This window comes from Micrasema longulum, unplaced genomic scaffold (genome assembly GCF_059751315.1).
Source record: "Micrasema longulum isolate JH-2025_06_02 unplaced genomic scaffold, ASM5975131v1 h1tg000225l, whole genome shotgun sequence".
Classification (NCBI taxonomy): Eukaryota; Metazoa; Arthropoda; class Insecta; order Trichoptera; family Brachycentridae; genus Micrasema; species Micrasema longulum.
In genome coordinates this window covers 93768-115466 of record NW_028277430.1, presented here as the reverse complement: position 1 = coordinate 115466, position 21699 = coordinate 93768, and the positions used below count along the sequence as shown (strand labels likewise).

General features: G+C 32.1%; 1 protein-coding gene across 1 annotated transcript in view; it reads left to right on the top strand.

Moving 5' to 3' along the window:
• The window catches only part of LOC148283520 (uncharacterized), a 146221-nt gene that overhangs the window by 110619 nt on the left and 13903 nt on the right, over nucleotides 1-21699 (top strand). Inside the window, exons 5-7 of the mRNA XM_088243694.1 lie at nucleotides 6780-6882; nucleotides 9615-9780; nucleotides 13825-13910. Coding sequence (XP_088099820.1) covers nucleotides 6780-6882; nucleotides 9615-9780; nucleotides 13825-13910 — 355 coding nt within the window. The remainder of the gene's footprint in view (nucleotides 1-6779; nucleotides 6883-9614; nucleotides 9781-13824; nucleotides 13911-21699) is intronic.

The following is a 21699-nucleotide window of genomic DNA, read 5'->3' as shown; positions in this document are numbered from 1 at the left end:
TTAGACGTTGCCTAGTAGGGGAATTGGTTCAGCCGGATGAATCTCAGGCACCTGATAAAAGTTTCAGCTCCTTTAATTCAGAAAAGTCGACAGATGAAAGAGTTGAGGAAATGTGGATCGTTGGATTGGAAATGTTTTCCCTCTCTGTTGAAATAAATTTAGATTTATTTATTTACTTGCAAACAGTTTATTACACGTTTTTTGAGACTAAGTTCTAACACCGTGGGACCAAAAGACCTGTATTGCGTTGAGACGAGTAATTAGTACGATTATATCACCACAAATAGAAAATAGGATCAGTCACATAAATAAAATGAAATATATATATATATGAGGATGAGGGTGATATATTATATTTGCTTCTGGACTAAGTAGTTATTTATTTATTTATTTCGACGGCTTAGGCCTTTAACAAAGTTTAAAATAATCATTTCAAAAAAAATAAAATTAGAATTAAACAAAATACAAAACACCTGTACACATGTGAAGAAAATATATACATAAAATCAGCATATAATAAAGAAATAATAAAGGAAAATTAAACAAGATATTACAGCATAAGTTTGCGTCAAATTAAACAATAAATAAATAGTTTAAATATAAAATGTATTGAAGTAACAGAGGCGATGTATCATACACTTTGATAATCCAAAATCCCTAAATTCATTATATTATACGTTCGTTTGAAGCCATTTGGAATAGGCATCTCAGATATGGAATCCCCAGTATGCCATGTACCTATATAACAAGAATAGAAGATATTCAGAACAAATTTATAAAGTACCTAAAATACAAACCGGTATTTCTTATGTATCAACTCTCGCTGCTTCCGCCTACCATGGAATCACTTCTCTACAATACCGCAGAGTGTGTGTGGACCAACTACTGCTTCACAAAATTATGTCAGGAATAGTTGACTGTGCAAAATTACTTAGTTTAATAATAATACATATCCCAGCAAGGATTAATAGATGGTGGCACCTGTTTCATGTAGCAATAAGTAGAACATCGTATGTTAAAAATGTTTTTTTTTTGTAGGATTTTTTCAGTGTATAATACAAAATTTAAAGACAGACTACACATACATCACTTTGTCTGATTTTAAATTTACACTAAAAATGCATTACTTAACTTAGTAGACATTATAATAATAAATATGTACATCTCTCTTTTCCTTCTAATTCTCTCTTCAAGCATACTTGCCTTAATCCCGTCCAATTTACAATAGCTTACTTACTGTTCATTCAAAAAAATATATTTTCTTTGATTATTAAAAAATATATGGATGAAAATAACATTTTTATATGTATAAACTTATATGTATTTATATAATATGTGATATATTTTCTGTACTAACTTTGTATGCTTTGTGGAAATCTGTTTTTGGTTACGAGTTTATACACTATATCTGTTTGTTTACTACAAATATGTGTGTAGAACTGTTGGTGTCCCAAATAAAATATATAAACAGTAAAACAAGTACGTTAACAAGTAACTTAGTACGTTTTTTTAATTTAGAAAAGAAGTGATCCGTTTTTATAATTTAATTATAAAACGAGCCTGATTTTTTTATCTCTCAGTATAATTACTATTTTTTTATTTTTTTTATATATTTTTTGCTTTTTCATATTTATGTATATATTTCATTAATATTTTTGGTTATTTATGTGTATTTATGTGTTACTATTATGATAGTTATACAATTTATCATTTTTTATGTATTTATTTATGCATGTCGCCCTCGTGGTGTAATGGTCAGCGTATTTGCCTTCCATACAAGAAGTTTTGGGTTCGATTCCCGGCATGGTTATTATTATTATTTATTATTTTACACTTAACATACATATAATATATATATATATATACATAGAAGGGCGGGCATATTGCTTTAAGGCGATTTCTTCCTGCCTACTCAAACCGTTCAGCTAGAGAAAATGACAAGTACATGGACATATTCTAAGGAATTATACTGAATCTTAAAACATTCACTCTATACTATGAAGAGAGGAGAGGAGTTGGGGAGGAAAGAGTAAGAAGAAAGGAACAACTCAAATATTTAGATAGTGACATTTAAATCTTGATTTAAATGTAAATAAAGAAGGCGGCGTCTCTAATATTAATGGGTAGATTATTCCACGATCTAGCAGCTACAACTGTGAAAGAGGAGGCAAGAAAATTAACGCAGTGAAAGGGTGATATGAAATATTTATTTAAAGGATGTTTTCACACTAGAATATTTCATATTCCTTGGACTGGTACTTGAGGCGTAACGTAACAAGAAGAAGCGTAGACGTATGTACGCTTATCCTTGTTACATATCGATGTACCTACCCGAAACTTGAAGGGTGGGGGGTCGGTAGGGTATCTTCGTAATCGCTCGAGAGAATTTATCTTTAATTATACCGCCACGGTGAAGGTATGACGTCCTTAGCTTCCCATCATAATCGCGGCCCTGTTTTACGGGTATGTTGGAGGGCGGCTAATATTATTCTCAGTAATAATTTCTGTAAAATGTTATAGATTTGTTACTAAATGTACTGAATAAAAGCTGTTTTGCAGCACTGAAACAGATTACGGGTATGTGGAGGTGGTGCTTTCATTGAAAAAATAAAAAGATTTAGTCTGAGATTTTTTTAAAATGGAAAAATGAATCTTGACCTACCCTGTATCGCATAAAAATACTTTTTATGGGCAGGGGTGGAGCGCGAGTAGACCGGAACACCCTGTTGTTACTTATGATGAATCGCATTAATTTTTGAAACATCCTGTACCGCAGGGGGTCGGGTTGTATACTTTGGGGTTGAAATGCCTTCCGGAATGTGAAAAGGAAAAATCGTTTCGAATATGGCTAACCCTGTTACGATATTCTGTAAAGAAAAATAGATTTTATTAGAGAATAAAAAGATGGGATATGATTTTTTTTAGGAAAATATATAGATATTTGCTACTACTACTACTACTATTACGCCATCTTCCCGTAGGGGTAGGCAGAGAGAATGGACCACCACACACGTCTATCTTGGCATACATTTTTAGCTTCTTCCACATTCAGACATCTTGTCATACATGCCCTTCGGTTCTATCTGCTTTTGACATGATCAGACCTAAGATTTTGGTTTAGATATTTGCCCTTACAATATTTTGAGTAAGTCCAAATGTTTATAGGCAAGGCTGGATTCTTAGAAAACCCCTTAGACAATTGAAAATTATTGCAACAGAGAGTGGAAACATTTTTGAAAAGGGAACATGGAAATCTAGGCATTTACAAGTCTTATGTGTATTTCAATTATTTAAGGTATTTTAAAATCATAAAAAAATAATTAAAAAACGTAAAATAAACAATTATTAAAAATAAAAATAATGTGACCTCACTTCTTCATTATCATCATCAAAACCTTATCATCAGTCGATGGTATCATCAAAAGGTAAGGTGAACAGTCTTACGCTTCAGTTGCCTGTACAGGGACAATAAAGTACTTCAGTGTAAAACCACCATTAAAAACAAATATTTTATGTCAACCGTCCCATAAATCGAACCCGGGACCTCAAGCATGGTAGGCAAACATGCTAACCACGACACTACGAGACTACGTTTCTCCACTCGATTACCATTTTCAGGATTTTTACCTGAGAGCAGTCATCGAGAAAAAACGTAGAACTGTTATCTTCATTCACAGACAATTTGGGCATTGTAAGTCAACGTGTTGTAAATTACTTGCTATTAAAAAATAAGAATCAAATTGTGATATTGGAGGGTTCGAACCTCTGGCCTCTAATACTTGATTCCACAATACTACCATGTAAAAAAAAATGTTTTTTTTTACTGTATTTTATAATATTTCATGGTCAAATTTTTCAGAAAAATAAATATCAACGTTCTTATGATTTACTCAAATATTTCAAATTTGGGGCCATTTGAGTAGTTGGGTGGGATGGGGTTCGAACCTCAGACGTCTGATCCGCGAGTACGCAACGCCACCCACGGGATCACAACCCGATTGTCATTGTCACAAAAGTCAACATATGAAAAAATAAAGAAAATATGCTTATCTGAGCATGGAAAGAATGGTGAATATTATACAGTGTGTGGTGTGTAAAGCAGACACTTAAATTAGCCAACGACAGGTCATACGCCATGTAAATGCCTTGACTTTCATAATCATTTATCACAAGTATTTTTCATCCATGAATCGAACTGTGGTTCCTTGTCCAGTGGATCACTCACGGATCAGAAGTCCAGGGTTCGAACCCCACTTCACCCAAACTTGATTCCCATTTTTAAACATTGAGTTACTACAACTTTTAAAACTGGCCTGAAAATTTAAATATTTAGGTTGATCCTAAGACCGCAAATATTTTTCATTTTTCATGTTTTATTTATTTTTATTATAAAGCGTAAGACTGATCATCTTATTTTCTATGTTACAAAAACGAACAAGATACGCTGCAATTGGTGTACCAATGCAAAGCCCTATGCACCATTAGGTGTGAAAAGAGAAAAATCAATGAATAAAATTTAAATAATTTAAATAATAATCAATAATAAAAAAATTTCATGTCTATTTAAAAAAACATGTTTTTGTTAAATTTTGATGTAAAATTTAATAATGCAACAGAGAGGAAAAACATTTTTGAGAACGTACAATAGATTCTACAAACATTTGGACGCACTCAAAACATTGTTTAATGTAATGTTATTTAAGGTTCATATTTGTTCTTAAGATGTTATGAACTGACTTAATAAAGCATATATAAATAATTTGTAGCATAATAATTATATTGCGAGGGTGATATTGTATTGTGTAATCAAAGTGGAATAGTTCTGCCCTGAAAACGGGGTGTAATGGCAGCCGAAACGTGCGTCAGGAGAGTCAATCCATGTAGCCGCGAGTGGCATTCATAAGTCAAAATTTGTCGCCCACAATTTTACCCTAAGCGTCACTCTGTCATTAATTAAAAATATGTTTTAGACGGTAAAAATATATAATTTCATCTTGTGTTTTAAAATATTTTTATTTTTATTAATTTAGTTACATAAATGCCACATGAATTTTTTCTATTACAATCTACTTATTTATATTTAGTTAATGTTATAACCGTAATTTTCCATAAAAGATACTAGCTCTTGTGCTTGGAAAGTAACTTTCGCTGTTAAAGTTATTAAGTCATTTGATATTATATAATTTTTAATACACATGAGAAAAAAATATATGCGAATTAAAAAGAAAAACAGAAAGTAAAATTACATTAAAATTATTTAACAAGAATATTGTTTTTACTCGGGTTATTTAAAAAAAAAAATTTACTTGAATTTTTTACTAATATATTAGTTTTAATAGTTGTTTGTTCATTGGGGAGATTATTGTAATTTTTTATTCCTTTGAAAACAAAACTTTTTTGACCATGACTTGTGTGGAATTTATTAATGCTGATATTGTATTGGTATCTGGGTGACTTATTGATCTCAAATTTGTTTTTTTTCGTCTTTGTCTTCCGACTTTTGACATTTCCATCTTTAAGCATTTGTTGGATCTGGTCATGCCATGTCTTTCTCGGTCTTCCTCTATTTCTGCATCCATCAACATTCGCATTGTAAATATTCTTAGCCGTTCTCTCGCTGTCCATTCGTTCTACATGTCCAAACCAGCGCAGAGCACCTTTCTTGATTTTGTCGATAATGCTTGTCTCAGCCTTACATAATGTACGGATTTCAACATTTGTGCATCTATCGTACGTAGTTTTACCACACATTCGCCTGAGAGATCGCATTTCGACAGCATTCAGCCTACTTTCATCCCTGTTTTTCCAAGTCCTTACTTCGCTCCCATACATCAGGGACGGGACCAGGACTGCGTTGTGAACTACCAATTTTGCCTCTTGTGACAAGCATTTATTTGCCAAGGTCGATTTAAGTGCACCGTTCACTCTGTTCCCGGCACTCACCCTGCTTTCAATATCTTTCTCAGTCATTCCATTCCTAGTGAACATACTTCCCAGATACACAAATTCCTCTACTTGTTTTAGTATAACTCCATTCACAGTGATTTCACATTTAGTCATACTTTCATTTTATTTATTTTTTTTTAAAAAAAGAAATATTTGCGTTCTTATGATTTACCCAAATATTTCATTTTGAGGGCCATTTTCAACGAGTTGTAAATAACTCACTATTAGAAAATGGAATCAAGTTGGGGTAGAGTGGGATTCGAACCACAGACCTTTGGTCCGTGAGTCCGAGACACTAGCCACAGGACCACAACCCGATCTTACCCGATTTAGTCATACAGTCATACTTTTTATTTATTACAAGGCGAATAAATAATTAATAATGACGTACGAATGAGGAGTTGAACTAGCTGCACATGAAATGTTATAGTATTTATGTAAAAAAATACTATTCATTTTGATTTTTATGTTTTTCACATTATATTGAAATGTTTATACAATTTTTAATATGTATTTTGGTATGGTAAAAGGCACTGCGTGCCGTGTATATTAATAAATATATATACATATATTTTCAACCTTATCTTAAAAATATATTATGTTTTTTCTTTTTATAATAAATATTAATAGTGTAATAATTTACAAATTATAAATTTCCGTTAATAAATTCGTGTATTCTGTTGAATAAAAAGTCTATAAATGTAAATGTTACTCCAGAAAAAGTCAACGATTTTTTTCAGTCATTTTTGAATTTTCGTTTTTATCTTTAATTTATGACAACAGGGTGTTTTTCTTATTTCTCTAGTGTTTTATATGATTGTGTTTTTTTTTAGGATTGTAAGAAATAAGGCAGCGGAAAAAGCGAAACACGTTCACCAACAAACACAGCAAGACCCACAAGATGGACACAACCAAACCCATGGATCTGTTGTTTCTGTAAGTATAATATTTCGTTTTTGTTACTTCAATTAATTTGTAGTTTAATATTATTATCCTAAATGTTATTTTATATTTCTATCTCACCACTTACCGACATTTCTATGACCGCCGGTTTTGTCGATACGCCGATTATTAAACCAACGTGCAAAACAATACACTTTCACCATAAACAGTCCAACATCGCTTGCTTCGAAAAATAGCGTGGATGCTTGGACTAGAGAGAGATAATTATTCTTACGCTGAAATGGAGTCAATGTTAAATATTTCTAGTCTACAAAAACGTAGAACTAATATTGACTCCATATATATGTTCGGCATACTAAATGGTATAATCGATGTTCCATCATTACTGGGACAAGTAAAATTCAATATTCCGACTCGTAGATTGAGAAACAATGAAGTACTGTTCATCGATCAGCATAGAACAAACTATGGCCTAAATTCTCCAATGACCCGCCTTTGTCGTATTGTTAACTCAAGACAGGATCTGGACTTTTTTGGTTTAAGTTTACAACGATTTAAACGAGCACTAAATAAATAGTCCAGATCTTGTCTCGATGTCCCTTATGTTTGTCAATGCTTCTTTCTTTTTTTTAAAATGTTTTAAACTGTTCTTTTTTTGTAATATTTAAACCTTATAAATTGTATACATGGACAATGTCCGTTAATAAATAAATAAATAAATAACATAAAACCTACATGGTATGCATTTTAGTAGACATCCCTTATACATGCATTGATTAGGTTATGAAAATATTTTTTGCTGTGGAAGAAACAGTTTAAAAAAGAGGGAGGAGATGAAAGAAGGGGCGTGAGTTTAATAGGTTTGAATAAACGCTTTGAAAAGGCCAGTGGGTGTTTAAAAACGGACGTAGGAATGAAATTGCAGGAGACTGCTGCGAAATATTGCATAGATGTTTATTGAAATATATGCAAGTTTACGTAATAATATTTTTTTTCATTTTCATTTTTCATTATTAAATAGGATAATATCACATACTATGAATACCGATAAAAATATCGTGGGTATACTGGCAAAAAATGTTAACTCGAAAATATGCGGATTTGACCTAATGATGAAGTTTTGTAAAGTTTTTAACGCTCTACAAACTGGCAAAATACACTAAGTCGTATTTAATTTCATAAGTCTGTAATTTTAAAAATAAATTTAAGGTTAAGTCGAATACCGAGTATTTTATTCGGGCTAAAAGCTTTAACTAACTTAATATTTACTAGAGATAAAATTAAGAAACAGAAAAATTAAAAACATTTTCTTAAATGAGCACTTAACACCTTACTATATTTAAATTAGATATAAAAGAGTAAAATGGGAACAAAACTTAAATATATGTAGTTTTAAAAATAAATTTAAGGTTAAGTCGTATACCGAGTATTTGATTCGGGTTAAAAGCTTTAAATAACTTAATATTTACTAGATATAAAATTAAGAAACAGAAAAATTAAAAACATTTTCTTAAATGAGCATTTAACACCTTACTATATTTAAATTAGATATAAAAGAGTAAAATGGGAACAAAACTTAAATATGTGTAGTTTTAAAAATAAATTTAAGGTTAAGTCGTATACCGAGTATTTGATTCGGGTCAAAAGCTTTAAATAACTTAATATTTACTAGATATAAAATTAAGAAACAGAAAAATTAAAAACATTTTCTTAAATGAGCATTAAACACCTTACTATATTGAAATTAGATATAAAAGAGTAAAATGGGAACAAAACTTAAATGCTTGATTTCTCAAAACAGGGATTTGAGAGTTAAAGCTTTTTGCCAGTATACCCACAATATATATAATGGATTAAGAATAACTTATTGTATTTTCAAAATCTATATGGATATTGTGGAGAAATGTTTTTATTTTATTTTATTTTATTTTATTTTATTTTATTTTATTTTATTTTATTTTATTTTATTTTATTTTATTTTATTTTATTTTATTTTATTTTATTTTATTTTATTTTATTTTATTAACATATTCGGCAAATCTGTCTTTTACAAATATTTATAATATTAACATATTTGGCTTAATATTTTTTTTTTTTCAAAAACATGAATGTTTAAAACAATATTTATAAAAAAAAATTAAAAATCACACCAAAAATTATACAAGATTTATATTTTAAAAAATAACCTAAAAATTATACAGCATATTCAGTAGAAAGTTTAAATAACAAAACATTCTACAGTAAAACAACAAGAAAATTATATAAGCCTGTAAATGCCTAGACTTCCATATTCCCTTCTCAAAAACATTTTCCCTCTCTGTTGAAATAAATTTAAATATGAACAACTCCCTAGGGAGGAAATCCAGCCAGTCTGCAAGCATTTGGACATAATCAAACATTGTTTATTAAATATTTGGGTAAATCCTAAGAACGCAAATATTTCTTTTAATTATTTTTTTTGATTAGTGAAGAAAAGGAATTTTTTTATGAGAATAATCCATTTTTGACAAAGCGATTTTGACAGAAAAAAATTATACCTTTTATACGACATGTCTCGTGACACCATAGATGGAATGCATTTTTTTTATTTTCTGGCGTATCAATGATCACTTCACCTTTAAGATTTTTTATTCTCTTAGGGGTTTTTTTTCTCGGAAAAGCTTTCGGAAGCGGACGTATCTGTTCTAGAACTAAATTTTGTTTGAAAATTTCTCTTTTCAATATATTAATGATATATTAATGTATATATTGATGTATATTTCCAGGTGATAACGCATTCTGGCGTGGCGACTGGGGAGCCCCAAGTCAGCAGCACGGGCAGCTACAGCATCAGCGGGATCCTGGGGCTGCAGCCAGCCGGGGCGGGGGCTGCTGTAGTGACGCCGGGAGAGCACGCTGCTCATCATAGGAGGAAACGCCATGACGACAATGGTAAGTCCCACCAGCAGTGGGGAACCCTCGATCTGCAAAATGAGAGGATTAAGACCCGAAAACGAGTCTATTTTTTAAGCGTCGGCGTTGGTCGTATATACGAGTAAATCATGTTTTTTTAGGAGCAAGAGGATTATAAATTGAATTAATAAAAACACAATTTAACGAAATTAGCAAAATATATGTTTTTAATTTGGAAGAGAATATTTTGCCATTTATGATTTCCGAGATATGGCCACCACGGAACTGTTTGAAGAACAGCTTCCTGTAGCTCAATCACAAATAACTATTTACGTGCTTAAAAACATGCTAAGCATTTGAGCGATCACAATGAACAATAATGAACATGTTAAGTTATCGCAGTCATAAGTCAACGCGTATGTAATCTCTAAGTCAACGCTCGTGTCGGCAGGTTTTTTGTTTTCATCGTTAATAAATACATTCCACTGGCGAAAAATCGGCGTTTACTATAAACAATAATATAATGGTGAATGTTTCACAGTGTGTAAAGTGGCCACTTAAACCAGCCAATGACAGGTCATAAGCCCTGTAAATGCCTAGACTTCAATATTCCCTTATTTAAGATATTCTCCATCCCTGTTGTAATTTGTTAACAATATATTGCATTTGCAAAATAGTAAGGAGTATCTAATACAAAAAAGTGAACATTAAATTACAAATACCATGGCGACTGCTTTTCTTGACATTTGACTTGCCAACCGCCGCCGCCGGCTAAATGCAATGAATAGTATGATAAACAATAAATAAATAAATAAAAATAGCCGTTTTGGAATATTTTCCATATTTACTCCGGTGAAATTCAAACATGTGATTGCGCAGCAGGATTATACGTCGCGAAACGCAAATATTTTGACATTTAATATTGGGTGTTCACGGATGTTCCAGTGTGATCGCGAATATAAACGAATATAAATAAACAACTATGGTGAGAAATCGTAATCACGTCGCTTATTAGCACGTCGATAGTTATTTGTGATTAAGCTACTGACGCTATAACTTTCCACCACGTTTTCAAACATTTTATGCCATATTATGTCACATTTAGTGTGTACGCAAACGTTTTTTATTTTGACATTATGTTTTTTTAAATATTTTGTTAAAGGCAAAAGCCGTTGAATGAATAAATAAATTTGAACAACACGTGATGTTAATCAACAATTTAACTAATTTCACAATTATTTTTTAAATATTTATATCTCTTAAAACACGAGGCACGCCTAAAATAACGGATAAAAGCCATTCATTACTTGGTTATTATCAAAATGTTTCGCAGTAAAAAATCGTTAACGTAATTTTGCTTCAATTAATTCTTGAAATTGTTCCTACAGTGTAATTACAGATAAAATACGCGCGTAATAAAATACTTGAAGACACAGTTTAGTTTCAAAATGGCGCATGGCGTCCACTTATTTGAGGGGGTATAATAATTTACTTAAACCCCATTCTAAGTTCACTTAGTTAAGTTGCTACGAAGTTCAGTTGAAGAAGTTTGCAGAAATCGAGGAATCGCTAAAGTTAGCTAAGACTCGTTCTGGTGGCTATACTTAAACTTGGCTTTTAGTTGAACTCTTAATGAGATTATCTATTATTTATTTATCAAGCTTTCGAGCTACAAACATTTTGACATACTTAAAGTATTGTTTAAACAACAATACTCCGTGTAGACATCCTCAAATTTTGTAGATAAATATTGGCTTTTTTAAAATAAAAGTTTCTTATTTTTTCCTTGACTGAAGGGATACTCGCAAATGTTTGTTTTCGATCTAATGAAACTTAGCCAAAACCACGTGAGGATTATTACTACAGTCCTTAAAATATAGCTTGATTAAAATGACAGCTGCCAACCTAATGTCACTAGTGATGGGAAATTACTGATCATTGATCATGTACCGATCAAATCGACTTTATCAGTTCTTCATGCAAACATGACTTTGTATCCGAAAATTGATATAAAAACGCAAAAACAATTCTATTATAGTGTGTTTAAGACAATTGAAGGCATTGGAAGCAAAGATAGCAACCTCCAAAAAGAAAAATTCTTTTGGGCTATGATGTCATTCTGTAGTTTATCAACTATATTTTTTTTTAATCACGAGTAGTGTTGCAAATGTAGTTTAAAATCATACTTCTGATCGTTTAAAAATAGTGTTAAGCAAACATAGCAATATCCATCTGCCATTTTATTTACTAATGACAGGCTTGAGATTTAAATTTCCAAAATGGCCGTGCCATACAAATATTAAGAAAGTTTTTTGAATTCATATTTCTATTAAAGCCAATTTATTAGTATCATAAAGTTTAGGTTCAGTGAAAATAACATTTCTAACATGAAAACTCTCTTTGGCATTAGTGTGGCAATTTTTGTTATTTTTCTCGAAAACACCAAAACGTGAGTTTGCTAGTTTTGCTTTTAATGCCCTAAATTATTTACTAAAAAATAAGACATTAAATACTTTTTTTCATGATCGACAAGAAATTAATTATTTTTTATTCGATCGATTTACATTGATCAATTTGTCCCATCTTTAACATTTTGGCAAAATGACGTAACCTTGTAAGAACGTCATTAATAATAAGGTTTATTTTATTGATGTAATAACTTATATTTACATACAAGTTATTAATTTTAATAATATAAATATAAAATAAAAACATATGAAAAATTAACACTCTACTACCAATATAAAAAAAAAAACACTATACTATGAAGAGAGAAGAGGGGATGGGAAGGAAACAAGAAGGATAAACGAACAATTTAAATATTTATATAGTGACATTTCAATCTTGACTTAAATGTAAATAAAGAAGGGGCGTCTCTAACATTAGTGGGTAGGTTATTCCACAATCGAGCGGTTACTACTGTAAAAGAGGAGGCAAGACAATTTTAGCGATGACAGGGTATTAAAAGGGTTCTCTCGTTACTAGAACGAAGATATAGTCCGTGTTGTGAAAGAGGTTGGAAGAGCTCTCTCAGATAAACAGGCGAAGTGGGATTATTTAAAATATTGTGAAGAAGTTAAAATGTGAATGTTTCTTCTATGCCTGATACTGAGCCAGTGTAGTTGCGACTTTGAAATATTCTAGTGTAAAAACACCCTTTTAAATAATATTTCATATCAACTATGTCGGGAATCGAACCCGAGACCTATGCATGGTAGGCAAATGCGCTGACCATTACACCACAAGGCCGCCCTCACCTAATAGCCTGATACTTTCAATACTTGATATGAAAGCACTTTCCTTTAATTCAGTAGCTCGACTCTTTAAAAACATCGGCTTTAAAAGCGAGAATTAATTTTCGGGGACCACTCAAAATAGATCTGCACAGGTCGCAGTGACGTCAGAAGCTTGTTTTACACTGATCCCTATCTAAGTTTACTTTATGTTTTTATTAATCTTCAGAGCTATTTTTTGATAAGTTATATTATATTTATTTCATATTATTTTTTTAACCAACCAATTATATGTTTTGTACCTCCAAATATTTTTAGCAAATATTGAATTATATATTTTATGCCCTAGGAAATCAAAATCAAAATAATATTTTATATTAATATCAATTGACATAATAACACAATTTGTTAAAAGCCATAATTTTGTTTAATCGATAAAGAAAAACAAATTTATTTAAGCGTTGAATCAATGTTCATTGCGTCTTAAAATAACCCGGTCAGAACTCATTCTCCCCTACACCAGTTAAGGGGTAAGTAAAGTTTTCTCCTCACGGGACGATTCCTAATAAATTCCAAATTGTCCTCTTTTAATTGGTCGAGGGTCTAGTTTAGGAACACCCCATGTCCAATTTCCAACAGGGCGTCCCGCGGAGACCATAACTCCCGTAGGTTAAGAAAACAAATGTATTATTCTAAAATTTATTCTTGGCTCCTTTGCCAAGTCCTGACTGAAACAATTTTATCATTTTCAGATTCCCTGAAAATACTTCGCGGGTATTCAAATACACAGAAAGTTTAAGATTTATTTACTCCCGTGTGAACTGTTATTCACTTATTTATTTATTTGCAGATGATAACCGAGAATATACCAGCCAAACAGACGAAGACATCAAGAGACAGAGAAGTCATTATAATGGCGATCAGCTCTACTCAAATGTAAGTTATATGTTTAAATGTTTTAATTTTACACTTAAACAGTTTTTTGTCTCAGAAAGAAAAATATGTTATTCTGGTAGAGTTTTTTCTCTCAAATTAAAATAAAATATCGGTTTTCCCCATCACACAAGGTTTCCAAAAAATAGGCATTTATAATTTCTAACATTTTGATACTTTCTGCATTCTTCACTGGTCGATATTCAAACATTCCGACTTACCTAGAAACAACGAGTAACATTTTTAATGCTAGGTAAGCTGCATTCTCCAGTAGATTTAATCGTTCTTTAAACGTTTCTTTGTGCATTTGTGATTTTATTTGTGAACCCACAAATAAGCAATTATTATTATTATTATGAATAACTTATATAGCGCCATTTTCGTAATATAATACCTCAAGAAAAAATTAACATTGACATTTATCATGATAGAGCAAATGATTATTGTAAAAAAAAAAATACTAAAGTGTCTTAAAGGATATTTATAAAGAATGTTAGTAATGCTTACTTAAAAATGTATGTATTTTATGTATCCTTGTTGAACTTCCAAATAAATAAAAGAAAATAACAAAAAAGGGCGCTTTACATAGTGATTCTATAGATAAATAAATTTAATTGTTGCTTTTAAATTTGTAATTTGATTAAAACAATTTATTTTGTTGTCACAACCATCACTAATTTTAGGAAACTTCTGTTTGAGGTACATGAAACCGGGAGTATCGTCCATGGCTTTACCAAAATTCTGTGGGTGATGGAGAAATACCAAATGCATATTTGAAAAAAAGATAAAAAAAACTGCATTAAGTTCACTTATTGGTACAAGTGAGACAAAAATCATGTTGACCAATGTTGTTTTGCACAATATACGAATATTTTTTTATTTTTTTTTACATTATTAACAATAATTAATAATTAAAATAATGTGCCCTCACTGGGGTTACCCATGCCGAGGACATTTAACAACATAAGAGTATTATATATTTTTTTACGTGTGAAAATATACAAAGAAGAATACTTAATAATATACAGAGAGAAATATTAAAAGGTTAAGACAGTTTTAAACACTACGTATTAATAATTTAATTTGATTTTTGCATTCCTACATTATTCATATTATAAAACGCACAATAAAAGAACAAAAACATAACACAAACTATACATTTGTGGAGCAGGTGTTTCAATATTGGTTTGGGCGAATGAGACAATTCATTTTACTTCTACCCAGATCCACTATCCATTTTTTATAGCCTTTTAAAACATTTGTAGTTATTAATTGTTTTATTGGACAGTGGAAGAAGGTTATAGATTTTAATTGCATAATACTCCAAATCCCTTTGTCCTGTAAAATAATTCAATCAGATGAATCTCACCCCCATCAATATCAATCACAGGTGGAAAAACTGAAGGAATATAGATGTTCAAATAAAGACAGAATGGTAAATGGTACAGAGTGTGTAAAGTGACCACAACAAGCCAATGACAGGTCAGAAGTCTTCAATATTCCAACCATGGCATTGCGTTCAATTTTTAACACAAAACCTCAATTGCTCCATCATTTTCGCTTCCAAAAAGACGTTTTCCGTTTCTTCACAATTCTGTCAAAATTATGAATTTATTACTGTATAAAGTGATCACAAACCAGCCAATGACAGATAAGCATATATAAAGCCTCCTCAAATTCTCACACAGGTTTTCCATCTTTAGATCTCTCAAATGCCGTATATAAGGTAGATACTCTCGTATACATAATATACATATTATTCCACGTCCCCTAATTCGGTACGCGGTAATAAACCTTGCAAGTAATGAATGCTCATTTAAGTGCAATAAACCGTTCCGACCACTCATGTCGCAAGTTGTATGTTAGAAGGCTAACTCACACCATTAGGTTTGATTCATAAAACCGAAAAAATAACATGTGAAATTAAAATGAAAATACTAATCTATTGTTTCTGGACTGGAGCTAAAGCGTAAGACTTACTTTCCATATCTTCCATGAAACAAATTATAAATTATTAGCAAACAAAAACAAAACAACAAAAAATAAGTAGCTAACCACTTCCCGACTTTTCTATGTCTACCAGTTTTGAGACGCACCCGTTTCTTTGTTAGGACATTAATTACACTTACATGATTATCCCACTATACACCTTTGCCATAGTAGTTGCACCAAAATATAAAACCAACATGCAGATAGGACACATGCTTTTAGAAGCTGAAATTAACGTGCACTGATTATATATTTTATTTTAATATGTGGGTTAGTTAAAAAGGGTAGAGATGAGGAAAGCTACGTCTTAAAACCGGTAAACATAAAAAAGTCAGTAAGTATAAATATTCAGATACAATCATTTTTAACAAATCAATGTGTTTACGCCACTTGCCAGTTGGCTTTTAAACGCTCGAATTGGTCTGGTTCGCGGATATGAGTTATCTTTACTTACTTTGCCACCGAACCCTAATACAATGAATGCAATTACCTACCTTGTTCTGGGGTTCTGGCCCCTTATTGTTCGTAACTTCTCTCGCGGCAGTCAGGATCAGATCAGATCCTGTAGGAGGAAAGAGGGTTATTGACTTGGATTCTTGATTATTATATGTGATTGCATGATACAGTGGATTAGATGAATTATTTATCGCAAAAATAACTTATTTGCGATCGGGGTGAGAATATCAAAAGCAAATGTACACACGATGACAGTACACTTGTTATTCTTGGGCCAGAGACAGTATTGGACACAGTGGATTAAATTAATTATTGGTCGCAAAAATAACTTATTCACGATCGCGGTGAGAGTATCAAAGGCACATGCGCACAAGATGACAGTTCTCTTGATATTCTTAGGCCGGAGACAATATTGGTCCTCATGGTAGGAATTGCAACATTTTAACCCGGATCCAGTAGGTAGCGAATAAATTTGAACGACAGTGAATTGATGAAAAAAAACTTATAACCCACTTGTTCTTGAAATCATGTGAATTAAATCCGTAGCATGTGATGGTGAAGTAAATTGTTTTACTTAAATTACAAATTCAAAAAGTTAAAATCAATTTTGCATATTTATATAATCACTTTGTAAAGCGCCTTTGAGGTATTACATAGTGGAAATGGCGCTGTAAAAGTTTTCCATAATAAGCAAACGTGCTGACCACAACAACAACGAACTAAAAAGCACTAAAAATAAACAAATTTACTAATTAAATGTATGTCTTTTTTTTCATCGTGTACTTTATTTAACAATTGTTTTAATGAACTTGTAAACTTAAAAAATAATAACGCCTAATTTTGAGCGTTTTGGAGGAACTTTTTACTGATTTCGACATGTTTCAGTTTCGGCTAAAAGTAAAACAGAAGCCGAAACTAGGTTTCGGTTTCGGGTGCAAATTTTGTTTCGGTTGGTCACTAAGTATTATATTAAATAAGCGAAAAATATTTTTCCAAAATGTAACCCCTCTTTGGTCGTACACGCGTTGTTTTACTTGTATTTAATGTCGGTAAAGTAGATTCCTTGAATATGCTCGCGCAGAAATGGCAGCCGTTAGTGGATGAGACATTTATTACAAATTATCCATAAAAAGTTAGAGACACCATCAAAGTTGACTACGGGAGTCAGGGGCGGGCGGTGACACCCTTGTTTTTATTAAAAAAATATTCCTCTTAATATTATTATGTATACTAGCTCTCAGGGGCAAACCATATCTAGAAGCGATTATGCGCAGCTTACCATTATATTTGACTAACCATAAAAATGTTTTATTGTAACTTTATTTACAGAAAAACAAACAAATAATTACCATTTATTTTAAATCATATCCACCGTTTGTATTTTTATCCTTATATAAATATAAATTTAAATGAAGCGCCCCCAGCGCCTGAGGTGAGCTAAGAAACTACCCAATTATTCCAGCTTATTTTTTCATACAAATAAGTATACTATATTTTGAATGTCTTAACCCCAGTGCGGGTTTTTTCTCCTAGATTAAACTTGCAGATTACACAAATTATTTGAAGATTATTGATTTGGAAAACAGTATTTCGAACATTGTTTCTTAAGGACTATTTTTCTTTGAGATAGTACTTTTGACATAAGACCATAATTACTTTCATGTGTCATATTGCAGGACATATGGCGCTGGACGCCGCCGTTTTTAGCACTATTAATTACTAGAATAATTCGAGCAGTTGACATTTTAATTGAATACCTAATATCGACTAAATTCATAGTGGTATTTAAAAAAAAAAAAAATATGAATTATTTATTAAAGTAATGGATTATATATCTAAATAATATAATATATCACGAAGTTACATCGTTTGATTTGATTTCATGGATGAGAGTTGTTGTATCACACAGAACCAAAGAAAAATATCAATTTATAGGAAATATTACTTACAATATTACTTACAATATATTATGTACCTCCGATGTAGGTACAAATATATGTTTTTTTTCCTAGCTTACCTGTAAATAAAATCACCATTCGCCACTGCTAGCTCTTACCCGCGGCTTAAAATGAAGAAATTGTGTAGGCAATTAATTAATTGTGTCTTTTATCAATAATATTTTCTGTTTATTGATAAGAATTTTCCCGATGGAATGATATATTGTATTATTTAAGGAAAGCATGCAGTCTTTATATAAATACAAGGTAATAAAGAACAATTTAAAAAAGTAAGACCAATTACAGATTTCACATTAATTTATTATGAATGCAGGAGGAGAGGGAAAAAATAATGAAATTCTAAAAAAATAAATATATTAAAATATAAATGTTAAATAAACTACATCAAAGGGAGAAGACATTGTATAGCTCCAACTCTACTTTCCTCCCCTCTATCTCTGCTTCCATAAACATTTATATTTCTTAGTAAAAATTCACAACCAACAATAATCAATTAGATGCAGATAGTAGATGTACATATGAATAAGTAAGAATTAAGAGATGAAATTAAATTATAAAATCAAAATATTAATAATTATTATTAATTTATAATAATATTATATTAATTTTAAGCGATAAGCTTAAAGGTGATATGCATGAATCTGTTTTGATGAAAGTTAGCTGTTGGCGCACTTTAACTTTTCTGAAACAAATCTAGTCCATTTTTGAACCCACTGAGACTACACATTGAGATCAGCTCTTGTGGAAGCTTATTCCAACCATCAACAACCCTATGCTCAGGAAGTGCTTCCGTGGATTTAGATTGAATCTCGTTTTCTCCAGCATGAGACTGTGGCCTCAAAGACGAGCATCTTGTTTAAGCTGAACATGGGATCCAAATTTGGGCAGCTACAGTGACTGTTGAGTATCTCGTATGTCTCTATCAGATCACCCCTTTCTCGCCGTTCCTGCAGAGTTGTGAAACCGAGAGTTTCCAGTCTCTCCACGATTGAAAGTAGCTTGGTCTTTCGACTATCGTTATGAAAGAAATACGATGATCCGTTTATCTACGGTGACGTAGTATTGTTATTCTGTTCACAAATCCAAAATCCTACTAAACAACTCAAGTCAAAGTAAAACCAAACTAACCATAGATAAAGCAAGTCAATCGTTAAATTTAAAAAAATGTTTTTTAGCTGATAATTTGACGCATAAAAAAAAATTGTCGTAGCTTAATAGTGTATTGACTAATCAAAAAAATAATTAAAAACTACTGAACTTCGTCGTAATGTCACAGACATCAAAGTTCTACTTACATTTTTACTACAAATTTTAAGGATATTATTCTTATTTTTATTCTTCTCCTCTGTGGCGGTCAGTGCTTTTCACGCTCCTGACGTCACTGCGACCTATAAAGATCTATTGCAACGGATCCCCGTGAATAGTTCTCGCCCTCTTACCTTAGGTCTATAAAGAACCTAGCTACTGTGTGAAAGACGAGAGATTACATTTTGCTCAATCTCCCCCTCCAAGCCCAGGTCTATAGAGAGCCTGGCGACTCTCTGGAAGGCGAGAGTTTACATTTTGCTAAATCTTCCCTTCCAAGCCTAGATCCGTAAAGGATCAGGTTTAACCAGTGGTCCCCCGAGGATGAGGCTTCTTTTATGATGTAAAGCATTTATTTATTTATTTAACACTTTATTTACATATACAATGTGGCCAAAACAAAGATGATAGTGTTTAGCCGAAACCCTCACAATAATGCTGTATTGCGAATAAATGGTCAAACAATAGAGAGAGTGACTAACTTTAAATACCTCGGCAGTCAAATCACTTCTGATCTGGATCCAGATAAGGAAATTAGATGCAGAATAGAAATAGCACGATCAGCATTCAATGGCATGAAATCATTCTTCTGCAGTGATAGTCTTAATTTAAAACTGAGACAGAGGATGAGCAAGTGCTATGTGTGGTCAATACTGCTCTACGGGGTTGAAACATGGACTCTCAAGGTGAACTCCATGAACCAATTAGAGGCTTTTGAAATGTGGCTTCACCGGAGAATGCTGAAAATCCCGTGGACAGATTTAGTGACCAACGTGGAGGTGTTGAGACGAGCCAGTGCCGAAAAAGAACTACTGTCCTCAATAAAACAGAGAAAACTGGCATATCTGGGCTATATCATGCGCGGAAGCAAATATACGCTTCTACAGCTTATTATGATGGGAAAGATCGAAGGAAAGCGTGGGGTTGGAAGGCGACAGATGTCCTGGCTGAGAAACATCCGCGACTGGACGGGAGTGCGTGGGGTTGAGGCGCTGTTCCAGTTGGCGCAGGACCGGAATGCCTACTCTAGAGTGATCGCCAACGTCGGGGAGACCTGATATGGCACAGAAAGAAGAATACATATAAGGGCGGGCACACTGCCTTAAAGCAAATTCTTCCTACCTACCCAAACCGTTCAGTTTGAGAAAATTATAAGTACATGGACATATTGAATCATACAATTTTATACAAAAATTAAAAACAAAGATTATCAAAATAAAAATATAAAAAAATAACACTTTACTTTAAAGAGAGGAGAGGGGATGGGAAGGAAAGAAGAAGGATAAAGTAACAATTTAAATATTTGGATGGTGACATTTCAATCTTGACTTAAATGTAAATAAAGAAGGGCGTCTCTTAAATTAGTGAGTAGCGTCACATTCACATAGAATGTGGATAGGTGTTTCTGAACTGCAGAACCAACATCTAGAAGTTTCGTATGCAATTTTAGGGATCACTTAATCATTATTATACGTAAAAATTATGAGACGTATTAAAAAACCATCAATGGTTTTGGGCTTAAACTACGTCACAGAGTTGTCACACTACGCCTCTGTACTTTTGGCTTTCTTCGGCGCTACTTTTCGCTCAAATAAAGTGCCCAATAACGAATTTCTCGCGTATTGATATTTCCTTTTTGCAGCCTCACTTTGTTCTAGAGGGGAGATTTTACGGTAATTCCCCGCGTAATATAAGAAAAGGAAGAAACGGGAAGAAAAAGGGGGAGCAGGAGAGAAGGCGGGGGATGAAACCACGTAACGTTATTCCGAGGAAAATGGAAAAGATTTGCGATTTCACCGAAGTGACTTTTAAGTTAAGTGGTGAGCGGGAAATTGTTGACTAACTGCAGGAAAACTCTGCTCGTCTGGGTCTTAATATTAATACAAAAAGACTCCGATTATTTATTTATTTGGGAAAAAAACTGTTTTTACGTATATTTCGTACAGAAAATAAGAATATATGAGGGCATTGGAAGCAAAGATAACAACCATCAAAAAAATTTTTTTTTTGTGATAATATCATTCAGTAGTTTATCAATTTTATTTTTATAAAAATCGTGAGTTGAGTTGCAAATGTAGTTTCAA